Raw genomic sequence first — 15,287 nt, forward strand, 5'->3', positions numbered from 1 at the left:
AAAACTAAAGCTGTCATATATATTGCAATATCCTCACCTGTTCCTTAGGAGTCTGAGGTTCCTTACACGACAGAGGAAATTCCCAGAGGGGATCATTTCTTTCAGAAAGGCCTGGGGACTTGGAGCCCCACAGATTTCAGAGTTAGACAAACTTGAGTGTGAATCCTGGCTCTGCCATCTACTGTTACCTGACCTTGGGCAAAATGACTTAAGCACTTTGAGTCTCTGTTTCCTCATCTGTAAAATGCAGCGTTGTGATCCTCCGAGCTGACGTCTGTGCCAGGTAGATGCTCTGTAGTTACAGAGGTGGCTGTTTTATGATTATGCAGGAATTCAATGTGAAGAATATATGAAGGCAGGGTAACCTGAAACACTGCATGCTGCCTAGTGTCTCTATGATGGGTCTATCACCAGATTGTGCATGTGGGAAATTGGTGGTCCCGAGTTTTTCTAGGAGTCTAAGCAGCAGCTATGACATTGGCAGTAACCACAGTGGTATTGTTTTCCCCACACCAGCATGAACAGGCATGGCTTTAATTTGCCTTTGGGAGATTCCATTTAGGCAAAGTTTCCAGGCATCAAATCCAAAAACAGAAGGCTGAGCCAAGTCTCGAGAAGGCAGAGGCCATTCCCCTGACATGCCCCTGAGCCAGTGGCCTGACGGGCATGGCCCTGTGCAAAATATCAGAGACCAGTAGTGACCAGAGCCAGGGATATCAGCAGGGAAAGGACAGGGCTGCCCAATGACTGTCTTACCTTATCTTCATTGGCAACAAGCAAAGTTTCCATCCCCATTTTCAGACGTTGAATTTCTTGGTCTAAGAGAATTTAGGTGTAGAAAGAATTATTTATATAAATGCAGACAGTTACCCCCACATGCTAAGATGTTAAGACTTTCCATGTGAATAAATTACATGTGGGCTCCTTTACTTCTTTAAAGAACCCATGATAATGCCTGGCATAGAGTCAGTCTCATGAAATATTTGCTGGAATACTCAACGAATGAATGTAGTGTTTTGTCTTCTCTTTATAGACATTTGTGGGAAAAATCAAAATGCCATTTACTCAAAAGTGGCACAGAAGAACCCAAAAGTCTTTCACAACCAACATCTCACAAGGAAATAGACATTTATCCTTTATAACTTGAGTAGGCATGTACCTGGGCTGCTAACAAGTTTCAGGGAAAATCACATAGCCCCATGGATTGTAGCAGAGGAGAATTTAACACAAGAAAAAAATGTCTACAGCTGAATGGAGACTGGAAAAGAATAATTATGTAAAAGAGTTGGGTGCTTGGCCTAATTTAGAATGGTATAGTCAGAACTGACTAACAACTGTTTAAATGCATCTATAAATATATTAAACTCTACAGTTAATGAAAACAATCTTATTTCATCATAAACCTACAGAACTTCTCTATGGGCCGAGGGATCTGTGTCAGTCTGTGGTGGACAATACGTGGCCTTGTCTCACTTTAGACCCAACAGGGACTCTCTTGACTTCTTCCCAAACTGGTCTGGAGAGCCAGGTCAAAGGCCAATGCCTAAAGGAGCTGGAGGTCATTCTGCCAAATATTTGGAGGCCTAGAAATTGGCACATGGTTAGGTTTTCCAAAAAGGGACCTACACCCATGCTCAAACTGGGTACTGTAAAAGGAGAATATGATGTCTACATAAGAAAGTACAGGAGACAAGGGAACAGAAGTATAGGCACCCCATTTCCTTTGGGGATGCTTGCTATTTCCAACAAGAATATGAAGAATGGATTCATGGACTGTGTAAATAATTGTAGGGATTCATTTTCAGAGGAAAGTGCAGAGTGCTTACTCATTATCTTATCTTAGGTCAGGAAGATCAGCTCTGCAGCCCGGTTTGTGGTGGGGAAGGATGTAAGCTCCAGATGAAGTCTGGCAAACCTCGATGCTTTGGGCAGGACCCAAACTGAGCAGCAAATGACCAAAAGACCAGCTGTGGGAGGTATCAGATGATGGAATGGCATAGGGCCTGGAAGGCTTGGACTGTGGGGAAGCATGGGGTGCAAGGGGAAGGCTGCCTGGTCTAGAAGTCATGGCCCAGGGAGTTCTCTGGCACAGAAAGTCTAGGGTATCTCAGGGGGACCCAGCCTCCACATGAGGCCCTGGCAGGTAAGTGACATACTCAATGGTTTGGGAAGACACTGGGAAAGGCTGGGGGAGGGATGAGCATATGGGTCGCTAATCTCCTTCTCCTGCCTAAGCCATTGTTTCATGGCTGTATGGCTCCCCCACCCCATCAGGGATCCAAGCTAAGCAGTGCTGAGGCCAAGATGAGACTCGGTACTGGGGCCAATCTAAGGGCTACACAATCTCCTCTAGCATCACTCTGCAGCCTCATGGTAAGAGAAGTTGGAAGGTGTGTGATCGTTTTGTATACAAAGCAAATAGGTGTAAATATTAAGTCTGTGGTAATTAAAAGTATTTGAGGATTTATCCTCTATTTTTAATGAGCAAGACAAACTCTGCAAGGATCATTCTTTTTACTTATTCAATAAATATTTCTTAGGAGCCTACCATGGGCTGAACACTGTGCTGGGCTCTGTAGATACAGTCTTAAACAAGACAGACACAGTCCCTGCCCAGAGTGAGGATGACAGTCTATAGAAAGAGATCACCCCAAATACAACACTGATAAGTTATAATAAGCACTATGAAGGAAACAAAAAAATTGCTGAGCTAGAGAAAAATAGGCGTGGGGGCACCTACTTAGGTAGGGTGGTCAGCAAAGGTCTTTCTGAGAGGTAACATTTAAGTTGAGATCCAAAGGATGAGAAATAACTGATTGTTTCTGCAACCTCGGGGCCTTGTACAAGTATCAGGCAGGATTCCATTAAATGACTGAATAAATTGATTCTAAAGCCTTCCCTTTGGTGATGACACAAAAACAAATCCTTTCAATCAAGTGAAAGAGTAAAAACTCCAGAGGTGGCTGCACAGAGCTTCAATGATCAGAGTGCATCTGAGAAAAGCCTTCAGAGCTGGGTCTTCCGGACAGAGGAGGGGTTCGTGGCAATGATTCCACAATAGAGCTGTGCCTTATAGGCCCACTCACGCATGCATTCATTCACTCGGACATGTTCACATGCATACAGGCATGTACATTAGCATGCCTACTCACTCAGGCATACACATACTCATCCACAGACACACATAAGAGAGGGCCCAGGGGCCACTGCACTCTGTCACAGTCAAGCCAGTTACCTTTCTCCGCATGGTCACTGTGGAAAGCTGCAGTCCGGGAGAGCTGGCTGTGCAGACGCTCGATTTCTGCATCCTTCAGGGCCACCTGCTCTTGCAGCTGGGCTACCTCAGCCTGTAAGAGCAACAGAGGATCCCTACCAGCTCACAGGGACAACCAGACCAGGATAAAGTGCCTCAAATCAGAGCCCAGGACCAACGAATCCTAGGACATGTTAGGAAGTTAGGAGCAGAGGTGCCAGAGGTGAGCAGTCAGAGGGGATTTGGGGAGGGAAGGGATCCTCCTACTTGACCAGGTTCTTTCCCTCCCCTGCCCTCTGCAGCCCAAACACCACTGAGGTCTAAGGAGCTGGGATTGTGTGCAATGGGAGGTCTACCCTTGGCCCAAAGAAGGATATTCTCTTTCTGGACATAGTCTTCCTTCTCCCAAGATATTCATGCAACAGCATGTATGTACACCATTGTAACAAGTGCATGCATCTTTCATTTTCCCACCTCATATAGGAAATACAGTGGAAATCAAATCACCACCAGTAGACAGAGAGCGAGCCAAGAGTTCCCTCCCTCAAACACTCTCCCACGCTTTATGCACAGCCACAGCCTCTTCCTAACCTCCAGGTACTTGCACACCCTTAGCCGTATGTAATTACATACAAGCATTCAGGTGTGCTGAGCATACATAATTTTGTAAATAAAGCATGTAAATACAGCCACACAAGTGCATACACACATTCATATATGTACACAGATGGACAGCTGCATTGGGTAGTTCCCATGTCTCTACTAAGGATAGCAGGTTAAATTTCACACATAACAGTAGGCGTGGTTGTCCGTGCCTTCTCATAGTCATTAGATTAGAACTGTGTAGGTCCTATCCCAAGAGGCACACTGGCTTTGGAGTCAAACAAACTTGGATTCTCTTATTTCCTAGTTGGGTGACCTTGGGCAAGTGAGTTAACCCGAGTCTCGGCTTAACTATAAAATGGGGAAAATAGCATTTACCTCATGGGGCTGTGATGAGGATTAAATAAGATATCGATTACAAACAACTTAGCCTACTGCTTGGTAGATAGCCAGTGCTCAATAAATGCTACTACTATTGCTGCTCTCGCCCTACTCCTTCTTCCCTTATGGATAATGTGCTAGTTCTCTGGGCATCAAACCAGACTAAGAAAAGGGGTTAGAACTGACCCCCAACCAGTCAACAGAACAACAGCAAAGGCTTCTACTCTGGGAACCCCTCGCCATGTGGTGGCCCAATCTCATCTCTCTTTCATTCCTCAAGGTTGTGGGATGGGCTTGTCCTTTCCCATAGAGGCCTGAGTTAATCTTTGAACAATTCTAAGTAACCAAATGAGCACTGGACGTGCTGATGGCTCTTCCACCAATCAGGCCTTGTGTTCCGTTTCAGGACACACTGACTGAGCGCCCACTCTGCATCGGCCCCTGTGCTCGCTGCTTTCTTACATCAAACCTCTCTCAATCCTCACAAGAAACCGTGGGAGGAGGCAACATCCCTGCAAGTCACTGGGGAGAAAAACAGGAGTGGTGCAGGATTCAATGTCCAAGTCACAGACCCATTCCGTGCCCAGGCCCGGATCCAAACCCGCCTGCTCCAAAACCAGGGATCCAGCCACCCCAGCCTGTCTGCTTGCGAGTTAAGAGCACAGACGAGGGCCACTCTTACAGGGCTTGGGCTCCCTGAGACCACCACGAGGGTTTCTGAATAAACTTTCTCTAACATTCCCCGAAATGGGACAGAAATGACCACGTAAAGAAAAAAGAGGTGGCAAGGGGTAGCATTTCCTTACTCCAAAGTTCCCGATGGGCCACTGCCCCTCTGCTCTGGTTTCCGCCCATAGAGGCAAGTGCGCCAAGCTCGGCTGTGCCAAACTGCTCCTGAGACCCGTAGCCATGTAGCAGCTTTTCATAGCTCAGTCTGGGCCTCGGTGCCCATGGGCTGATGATTAATGGTGTCAGTGGCTTCTGAAAACCTTAGCCTTGGGACTCTCAGTCCAAATGCCTCTCATTTGGAAGATATTCTCTTAACCTTTCTTGAACCTTCCACACCCATTTCTCCCTTTCTTTACAGACAGGGTGAGAACTGGTCTCTATCAGGAACCTGGATGCCTGATGCTTGTCTGCAGACCCCACAGTGGGTGTGGGCCTATCAAGACAGAGCTCAGAGCCTGGCACGATGAGGTCTCTCCTCTCTGAGGCCCGCCTCTGGGTGAAGTCATCTATTTAAAACCCTACAGACCAAATGTCTAGGCCCAACCCTATGTGTACCAATCTCCACAGAATAGGACAGAAATGACAGGTGCTCTGGTATCCTTAGAGTGGTACTTGTCCCCACAGCTGGAAAGTCTACCACAGCCCAGAGGCCCTCTACCTGAGCATGAGGGCAAAGTATGCTACTGCCACGGCCACCAAGGCTAGAGCTGGGTGGCATGAGGTCTGAGACAAAGACGTGCAGACTGGCGTGAGGCAGAGGTGGGAGCTCTAGCTCCCTGCAAGTGCTGGGGCTCATTAAACCCAGGGACCACACCCCACTATCACTGCACTAGAAGATCCATCACCTTTAAGGACCAAGAAGCTTTACAAAGAGAACTGAAGAACTTTCAAAAACAGTGCACGTTTTTACTGCAAGGAATCAGGATGAGGTGGGGGAAAAAACATGAATTTTGGAATGACACAGATCCAGATCTGAACCTCACCTGGGCCACTCTGAACGTCAGTTTCCTCACTAGTAAAATGAGGACAATAAATCCATAGGCCTCACTAGGTTATTTTCTGGATCAAATGGGAAAATATGTGCAAAGGGCTTGGTACACTCCGGCACGCAGGAGGTGCTCCACACCTGGTGGTTGTTAAATAACCCTCTGTATCTCGAAGGTCTACATGCCAAGGCAAAGAGCTTAGGTGATTTTTTTTTTTTTTTTTTTTTGGTGAGGAAGACTAGCCCTGGGCTAACATCCGCACCCATCTTCCTCCACTTTACATGGGACGCCACCACAGCATGGCCTGGCAAGCAGTGCGTGGGTGCGTGCCCGGGATCCAAACCTGCGAACCCCGAGCTGCTGAAGTGGAGCACGCGCACCCAATTGCTGCACCACCGGGCCGGCCCCGAGCTTAGGTGATTTAAAGAGAGTTGTTTGGTTTTATAAGAGAAGGTTTATGTTGAACTTCAAAGGTTTCACCACGACAAGACTCGCTTGAGAGGAGCACTGTGACGGAAGGTTCTGAGCCATTTGAGAAAAACAGTGCTCCCAACTGGTGACTGGGAAGCAGAGTACACACAACGGTACACGAAGACAAGAGCAGGGCTCTGGATAAACAGACTTGGATTGCCCAGGGTTGGTGCTGACTAGCTGTAAGACCTTGGGAAAGTTACTTAACTGTTCTGTGCCTCAGTTTCCTCATCTGTACGATGGTTAAGAAAATTATTTTACATTTATACAATAGAATATTATACAGACATCAACATCATCTTCAGAGTTTTCTTTTAATAGCATGATCTAAAATTGTATATAAATTATCAACACCAGAAATTAAGAGAGAGAGAAAGAGAGAGGGAGAGAGAGACTGACCCCACCAAAAAGGAAATGATGCCTGGAAGGAAATATTAATAGTGGTAGCTCCCAGGTGGTATGTGAGTGACTTTTATTCCTTTAATGTTTTATGGTGTAAAAATTCTCTATAATGAGTATTAACTTTTTATCATTATTTAAAAAATAACACAGAAAAAAATAAAATTAAAAATACAAACTAGAAGTTAATAAAACTCTAAGTATTTTTAAAAACTCTAATAAGAAGTAAAAATGAAAATGCCTATAGGGGCCGCCAGGTAACACCCACGGGTGGCGCTGCAGAGACCTTAGTGAAATGGCCGGTGTGTGCTCCACCCAGCGGCAGCCCTGCCTGGGCTCTGTCAAGCAAGAATGCTGCTCTAGGGTTGTTAGAGCTTCCTTCCCCACCCCACCGCCCCCCCAGGGCAGCCTAATGCTATGTTAATGTGAAATTTTCTAAAGCTTAAGGGACAGCTAATTTGACATTTTTAAATACAATGTTCTGGGCCGGCCCTGTGGTTTAGCGGTTAAGTGCACGCACTCTGCTGCTGAGTGCTGGCGGGGGTTCAGATCCCGGGCGAGCACCCACGCACCTCTTCTCCGGCCATGCTGAGACCGCGTCCCACATACAGCAACTAGAAGGATGTGCAGCTATGACATACAACTATCTACTGGGGCTTTGGGGGAAAAAAATAAATAAATAAAAATTAAAATAAATAAATAAATAAATACGATGTTCTGGCCAAAACAATAAATTTGTGGGCTGAATCCATTTCAACTATTAGAGGAAATAAAGGAAGAAACAAATGAGGGAGGGAAGATATTTATTTCACAAAAGAATTGATCGCTGGCGTCCTTTAAATAGCAAGCTCCCCAGTTCAATAGAAACATGATTTGGTTAAAAAATATTCAAAATATATACCATTTTTTAGGGATATATTAATTACTAAAAATAAAGCATGTCTATTCTTAAAAACTGATTATTAGAGGGACTGCTAAATTTAAAATGATGCAGCCAATGTAACATTGGCGCTCAGCTGCCTTAGGACTCAGCACTCGCTCACTCACAGAGCCCCTTCTTGGCCCAGTGTCAGTCTGCTGGTACCAGGGGACACAGCAAGAGAAAGGAGACAGTTACGTCAGCAGCTCATAATCTCGTGGGCTTTCCCCATGGGAAGAGCCCTCGCAGATCAAATCTGTCTGCTGCACAGTCGGTCCACTGTTGCGTGTGCACACAGTAGGGTCAATTTGCATTTCTCAAGCTTAGGCTACTGCCAACCCTGAGCTTGACCTCAGAGCCTCCCCACGGGGCCTCAACGCCTCTGCATAAGCATCGGAACCGCCTTTTACCTTAGTGGCCTTCAGCTTCCATTCATACTGATTCCGTTCATTTTCCAACTCTTCCACCTTGATTTTGAGGTGCCTGAGCTCTTGCAGTAACTCCTAGAGGGAAGAGAGAGAAAAAGGAAGTTCTGATGGTTAAAGAGCAGCACGTTCCCTGGATCTACAGCCCTGGCTAAGCTCATGCACAGAGGATGCCAGGGGCAGGAGCAACCGCATCACGCTCCACAGCGTGGCTCGAATCCCGAAACACGGTTCTCCTTTCAGGAAAAGCTGCGTGGCCATTAAAAAACAAAGGCCAGGAAGTTCCAGAATAAGAAAGAGAAAATTTTTTTCTTATTTTTAGAACCCGTTCTGCCTGCCCCTTTCTGACATCCGCGTCCTCTGCCCAAATCATGCACATATGTGTAGGGGCAGGACAGGCAGGACTTGAAATCAGGAGGAACAAGATGCTGAAAGGAGGCAGCTTCTTACAAAGTAGCAGGAAGCAGGCTAGTTGCTTCCTCTGCGTCTCTCTGCGCTGGGGGTCCAGGAACCCAGAGAGGGGTCCGTGATCCTGGAAGGCTTCACAGAGGAAGTGACAGCCAGCAGGACACAAATAAAACAGGAAGGGAAGAAATGCTAAGTGTCAAATGTAGAGGCCAGTCTGGGTGTTTCAGTTCAGAGGAGGCCAGTGGTTTGAAGAAAGGAGGGAGGGAGGAGGCAGCCAGGGAGAGGGAAAAGACAGGAGGCCGAAGGGATACAGGCTGCTGGGCTGGAGCAGAGGATGGGTGGTACGAGGTGGGAGATGAGGCTGGGGAGATAAGTGGGGCCCTAGTGAAAAGGCTTTTGGATGAGAACATAAGGAGTTCTACAGCCATTCTTTGGACAGTAGGAAGCCACTGAAGGTTGCTGAGTGGGGAAGTGATATTTAAACAACTGGCAATGATGGAACTGGAATTCAGGCCTGTTTCTTCTGACTCTAGGGCCCCTGTTTTCTTAACTACCCCTTCAATAAAGACGACACCACTAAGCACCCTTGTCCCAAACCAAGGTTCCTTTAAGGGACAATTAGTCTTGCGAACTGGTTCTTGTCAGAAAAATCAGCATAAAAGTGATTTTCATAGACTTTCTGAACTCCAGACTCACATAACAAACTCCCTACTTAACATCTCCATTTGGAGATGTTAAGGCATCTAACAACTGTTGACTGTCAGCGGCCAGTGGAACTCTTAATTCCCCCTCTTAGACAGCCCTGTCCCACTAAATGGCATCTCCATCCACTTCTTTGCCTGTGCCACAAACCTGGGATCCACCGTTGGCATCTCCTTCTCCCTTTCCCCCACATATGTAATTCATCCCCTAGCCTTGTTAATTCTATCTCCAAGGAAATAACTTGAATCTCTCATTTTTCTCCAACTCGGCCACCACTACTCTGATCTAGAGGTTAGTGTTGACAGCCTGGACGGTCTCTTCATTGGATGCTCCTCTGTCATCTTGCCCTTCTTGAATCCATTGACCCCCACAGCATTCAGGGGACAATACAATTAAAACACAAATCTTACCCTGGCACTTCCCTGCTTCTCAAAGCTCATAAAATTTAACCCATGACCAACACAGCCTGGCCCGCCCCACGCCCTGCCTGCCTCTTCTATTACTCTCTCCCAGGTTATGCTCCAGCCACACTGGATACTTTTTACAGCATTAGACTTTCAGGCCTGTTGTGACTTGCAGCAGATCCAGGATCATTTTCTGAGAACATCTCTAGCCCTGCCTGAGGGAGTGCCAGGCCTGCTAATGGCAGAACAAGAAGCGTGCAGGTTACTGCCCAAGGGGCTGCCACTATGGGGACACAGAGCATGATAATCTCCAGGTTCTTGTGACCTCTTTGGGACATTCTCCTCCTTCTATGCTATTTGTTGTCCATCATCAGCTATAAACACTGGTACAAATTTTAACTTTTAGATGTCTTTCTGGCGTAACCTACTCACCATGGGGCATGCCCCAGCACCCTCTCAGGGCTTCCCTATCTAAATCTACACTTGCATCTTGACTCTCATTTTTTCCCCTTATCCTATAATGTAGATGGAAATCTTCCCTACTGAGGCCCTCCCCTAATGCCTAAGTCTGGGTAGAGATTTTCAACATGTTCCATAGTTGAGTAGGGATCATGGTAACTTCCTACAGAGCTGAGGCAGACCATCTGCAGTGCTCATGGCTACCGTGACTTTGACCTTCCCTTGAGCTTCCAAGTCCTCTTCGACAGTAACCTTGGAGGCAGAGGCTCATGTCTGTGCAGCTGCCATCACCAGGCCTCACCCAGGTCACACAGGACCCAGTCACACCAGTGTGAGGGGATAAGTCCAGAATCCCAGTCAGATACACCCCACAAGGCCCAGAGGTTGTGAAATCCCTCTAATGTGATTATGTATGTGGGGGAATTTCTCCTGGAAATTCAGATAATGACTTAATTGTCACAGCAAATGGAAACTTGTGATCTATTTTCTCACTGGGGATAAACCTCTTTAAAAATAAACTTGAAAGAATTCTTTCATGATGCTATTTTTTTCCTTAAAAAAAAAAAATCATGTGACATGAAACTTCATTTAATCTCCCAGCCCAGAAGGAGGAATCAGTGTCTGAATTGTACCTGGGATGGTACCTGAGGCTTCCTTTTGCGTAAATGCCCCATCACTCAGGGCACCTGACAGACCTCATTCCGAGATCTGAGAGAGATGAGAGCCGCCACCTGTCTGAAGGTTGGCGTCACCTGCTCAGACTCTGCTTGGTGAGGGTCACAGAGCTCAGGTCATGTCCTGAGAGAGTGAATGAGTGTCAAGCTCCGCCCAGAGGTAACAACAGATCCATGTTAGACCACCGCACTCTATTCTGGTTAGAAGAAACTCCAGCCCCTCCACCAGGGAAATGCCCCACACGCATGCTCTGATATACTTAAGTGTGGCTCCTACAGGTGACCCCTCCCAACAGGCACAGTCCTGGCTGCAGGGCTGGGGCTCGGCCACACCGTCACCAGCCGCCACCTCCTCAGGGTGGTCCCTAGTGAGTAAGAAGCGCTCTTGAATCTGCCTGTGGATGTCCAGCTGCAGCCTACACATCTGCTCCTGCAGCTCACTGATCACATTCAGAACCGACTGTAGGAAGGAAGAGAGAGGAGAAAAAGGCATTCAGGGTCAGTCAGCTCTCAGATCCAGACCTCCTTAGGAGAGTAGCATGGAGGGGAGGAAGCGTGCAGAGGATGAGCGGCAGGTGGCACCCAGTGGTCACTGTCCATAATGACTCGTTTCTTCACAGGAAACAAAAACCATGGCATTTTTCCTGAGGCCTGCACCATCCACAAGCCTGTCTTACAGTTTGAACAAACCCCCAGCAGCTCCTTTGTGCCATCCTTGCATGTCAACCTGTGAGATACAGAGTCTAGCAACAGCAGAGATGGGCACACAGATGGATACATTCCCTCATGCTACACGTGCCAACTCCCCCCCAACACGTCAACACCTGTGCACAGGTGACATACGGTGTACAGCACACTCATGCATGCTAATACATCCTCAACCCCAGACTCTCCCTCACACCCTCTACCAAACCTGACTCCTTGGCTTCCCCCTCTAAACCTGACTCCTTTGTAGCCTCAAGAACATCTTGGCCTTTTATGGAAACTTTGAAAGATAATTTCAACTCTTGGAATTCATCCCTACTCGTTTCTGAATCCCTTTCACTAGCAGCTCTACTGGGCTTTCCTTTACCTACTCCACAGACATTTAGTGTCCCTCTGCAGAGACCCAAGGCCACAGCAACAAATGGTGCTCACTGGTGAGTGGGGACAGACACACAAATAACAATCACAACAAGGCTGTTAGTGCCACGGCCAAGAAGACCACAGGGCTCTCAGGGAGCAGTGAGTGACAATTCTGCCTGGGTCAAGAGGAAGAGAGGGGGCGAGTCTAAGTGATGTCAAGTAGGCACATTCTAGACCCCTTGCCTGGGTGTGGGAGTAAAGGAGATGAAGAGACATGGGCCTGGATTACAGGGTAGATGATGGTGCCATTAGTGGGGGTAAGGAACCTAAGAGGCTGGGGAAGACTGAGCAGCCTGTGGGGCAGGGATATGGATTTAAGGGGGCAATTGGCAATAGAGCAGAACAGAGCCTAGGGTGGGGAAGGTGGCAGCCAATTAAACGGTTTAGCCCCTCCCTGCCCACCTTTACTGATATTCTAAGCACAGCTTCTGGTACTGAGAGGTCTGCCCACTGGCACCTTGGGAACTACCCAGGCATGCCAGAAAGAGGTCTTCCATCCCCAATAGTGACAGCGCTGTCTAAAAGAAGACAAGCTCCTACCCCATGTCTTGACATTTTGTGAATCCCCTTTTCAATGTAGAAGGGAAACTGGATGGCAGCTTGGGGCTGAAAGGGCACTGGGCTAAGGCCCCCACATCAGCCTGCTCTCCTTTCTGGTGACACCATTCAGACTGGGAGAGCCACAATGCAGCCATCACTGTCATCAATGGGCCCCTGACCTCCCAGCCACTCTCTCCTTGAGCTGGCTCCCTTAGTTAGCCCATAGACAGCCTCACGTTGTCTTCCCCCAGGGTCATCTATCTAACAAGGCATTTCCCTACTGAGACCAGACCTACTGAGGACTGGGTTGAGAAATCAAGGTGACCTTTGTGGGCCTGAGTAAGCGCCCTGGACCCCAGACTTTCATGCAGATCCACTGCTGCTAGTGTTGAACCCTGTGAGACATTGACCAATGGGCTGGGACCATACTGGCTCTCTGGGCTCTCACCTGCAGTCCCAGTGCAGACACTGGGCTCTGACTTGGCCTTTGCTGTGTGCCCCTGGGTTGTGAACCCCTAGCTAGCTTAGCTCAGATGCTGACAAGGGGAGAGGATTCCTGCCTGACTGGCCCCAGCCACTAGGAGTCACAGTCCAGCTCTTTCTCTGCTGCTTCTGGACTTCGCCATCACTGGGAGACGCCAAATGGGAGAAAGACCATCTACATTCAGTTTGTTCATGCTTTTTCGTCCGAGAAGACTTAAAGTCTTTCAGTGCTTTAATCGGTTAGCAGGTAGGTCCCCAGGAATAGCTATGAGGACTGAGAAGCTGGAGAAGAAGGAATCAAAGAGGCAGGAGAGAGTTGCACTCAGCAGCCCCAGGTGGAAGGATCAGCTAAACACAAAGAGAAAGTAAGTTGGGGTCCAGGTAGGTTTCTACACGAGAAACAGGAAGTTGAGGGAGACCCTCCCCAATGGCCTTGATCTTCTCTGTAAAGGAAGAGGCAAGGTTGCCTGCGAAAATGACACAGCAGTGAAGCAAAAGCAGGTACAGGTTTAGAATAGTGACTGTGAGGCATGAGAAGAGGAAAGTCAGGGGTGGAGAAAGGAAATATGAAGGGGAGGGGAGGATGCAGCCCAGGCTGGAAGTCAATTAGCACAAAGGTAAATTTTTGTTTTTTTATTACATCTAACCTTCCAACCAAGAACCCTGAGGCAGAAGGAAGGATGGTGGGTTAATCAAGGATGGAGTCAAAAGCAACTCCTCAAGGTAACAACCAGCCATCATCTCCCCAAAGAGGGAGACTCAGCCTGTTACGGGTGTCTAAGCTATGACGAGCGACAGCATGACGCAGGGAAAAGTGCACAGGCTTCGGACTCCTACAGCTGCTGGGTTTCATCCCAGTCCTTCACTTTCTTGTGTGTGACCTTGAGCAAGTTATGAAACTTTTCCAAACTTGGTTTTCAAATTTGTAGAATGAGGGTCTCTCTACCTCACAGGGTTGTTGGGAGGACTAAATCAAGTGAGACTTAAAGGCCCTGGCATGGTGCCCGGCACATGGGAGGCATCTCATAATGTGGGTTCACTCTCCTACAGTGCCTTCTCCTTCTGCCTTTAAGTGTGTGATTCATAAGAAATAAACAAAAGAAACTTGGAGAGCCACAGAAAACACCTGAAGGTCACAGGACACAGTTAAGGCCAATGTGACATTGATTACCAACAACAAAAGCCCAACTGCTCCACACCCCCTGGCACGCTCACCTTATTGGTCGCTCTTTTCCAGAATCTTTTGTCTCTCCAAGCCCACTGGCCCTGCCTGTCTCCAGGCCTGCTCTTCTCTCCTATGTAAGTTTCCAGAACATCACTGCCCTCTCCCTTCTCTGGTTCCCTCCATCACTAAACCTCTCAAATGAAGAGTTTAGACCAGCTGTCCCTGATTTTCCTCACCTCATTCCCAGCCCTCAATCTCCAGGCAGATAGCTCTGTCTCCACCATAGAGGACACCACTCTTCCTCTGTGCCCTCCCCCGGTCCACAGGCAAGTTCTCGGTCTGCAAGCTGCTTAGCTCCCTCCTGAAATGTTTCATTTCTCACTTTCAGCGATTTTGCACTATTCAAGTTCTTCTGATCTTTTAGTCTTTTTCTGACATCTTATCTATCACTCCAGCCTGTGTAGGTTTCTATCAATTCCAGTGTCAACTGATCCATATAGTTTTTCTTTGGCTTCCTGTCATCACAACTTAAAGGTCTTCTATATCAGCATCCAAATTACAGACCAACTATGCTAAATAGGCAGGAGGGCTAAGGACAGATTACTGTTACCCTCTACCAAAAAATCTTCCTATAGTCTGTAGGTACTAGTCATCATCATCTGGGTACCAATATACCTATTTTAGCATTAATCCTATATTCCTCCATCTTATCCACAAGACTATCCCAAGCAGTATTTTTGCAATGCCTTGCTGAAGTGCAAGTTTACCAGTCTATCAAGATGAGATGCATTCTTGGCCAAACTGATGAGGTCAATCTGAAGTAACTCACACTTCATGGACATGGATCCCTAATTTGTGTTCCAGCTTCTCACAAACCATCATAGAGCTGACCCCAAACTCAACAAACTAAATTTTATAGAATCCATCTAACTTTCTTTACCATTTTGAAAAGAAAAAAAAGAAGAAAAGAAAATGGCTCTCTTCCAGTTTTCTAGCAACTCACTTGATTTTCCTGATTCCTTAAAATTCACTTACAGCAAGCAGTTTGGGGACTGTTGTCCTAAGCTCTTTGTACCTATCAGAGGCATCAGTGGAATTGAGCCCATTCTTTCTTTGATCTTCTTATTGAGAACATAACTTGCTTAAAAAAGTCTTTCTATT

At 47.2% G+C, this 15,287-nt stretch overlaps 1 protein-coding gene across 4 annotated transcripts in view; it reads right to left on the minus strand.

Annotated features, from left to right (window-relative positions):
• PPFIBP2 (PPFIB scaffold protein 2) overlaps positions 1-15,287 on the minus strand; it is a 144,059-nt gene that overhangs the window by 33,651 nt on the left and 95,121 nt on the right. For 3 of the 4 annotated variants that reach the window (XM_087433271.1, XM_014782637.2, XM_087433270.1), the window contains 3 exons: positions 8,152-8,244; positions 3,236-3,347; positions 757-818 (listed from right to left, as the gene is read on the minus strand). In XM_087433271.1, coding sequence (XP_087289397.1) covers positions 757-818; positions 3,236-3,347; positions 8,152-8,244 — 267 coding nt within the window. Of the gene's footprint in view, positions 1-756; positions 819-3,235; positions 3,348-8,151; positions 8,245-11,090; positions 11,274-15,287 lie in introns of all 4 variants that reach the window. The other variant, XM_087433272.1, reaches the window with a different exon arrangement.

Source organism: Ceratotherium simum, chromosome 7 (genome assembly GCF_057802395.1).
Source record: "Ceratotherium simum simum isolate JZ-2026a chromosome 7, ASM5780239v1, whole genome shotgun sequence".
NCBI classification, from domain to species: Eukaryota; Metazoa; Chordata; class Mammalia; order Perissodactyla; family Rhinocerotidae; genus Ceratotherium; species Ceratotherium simum.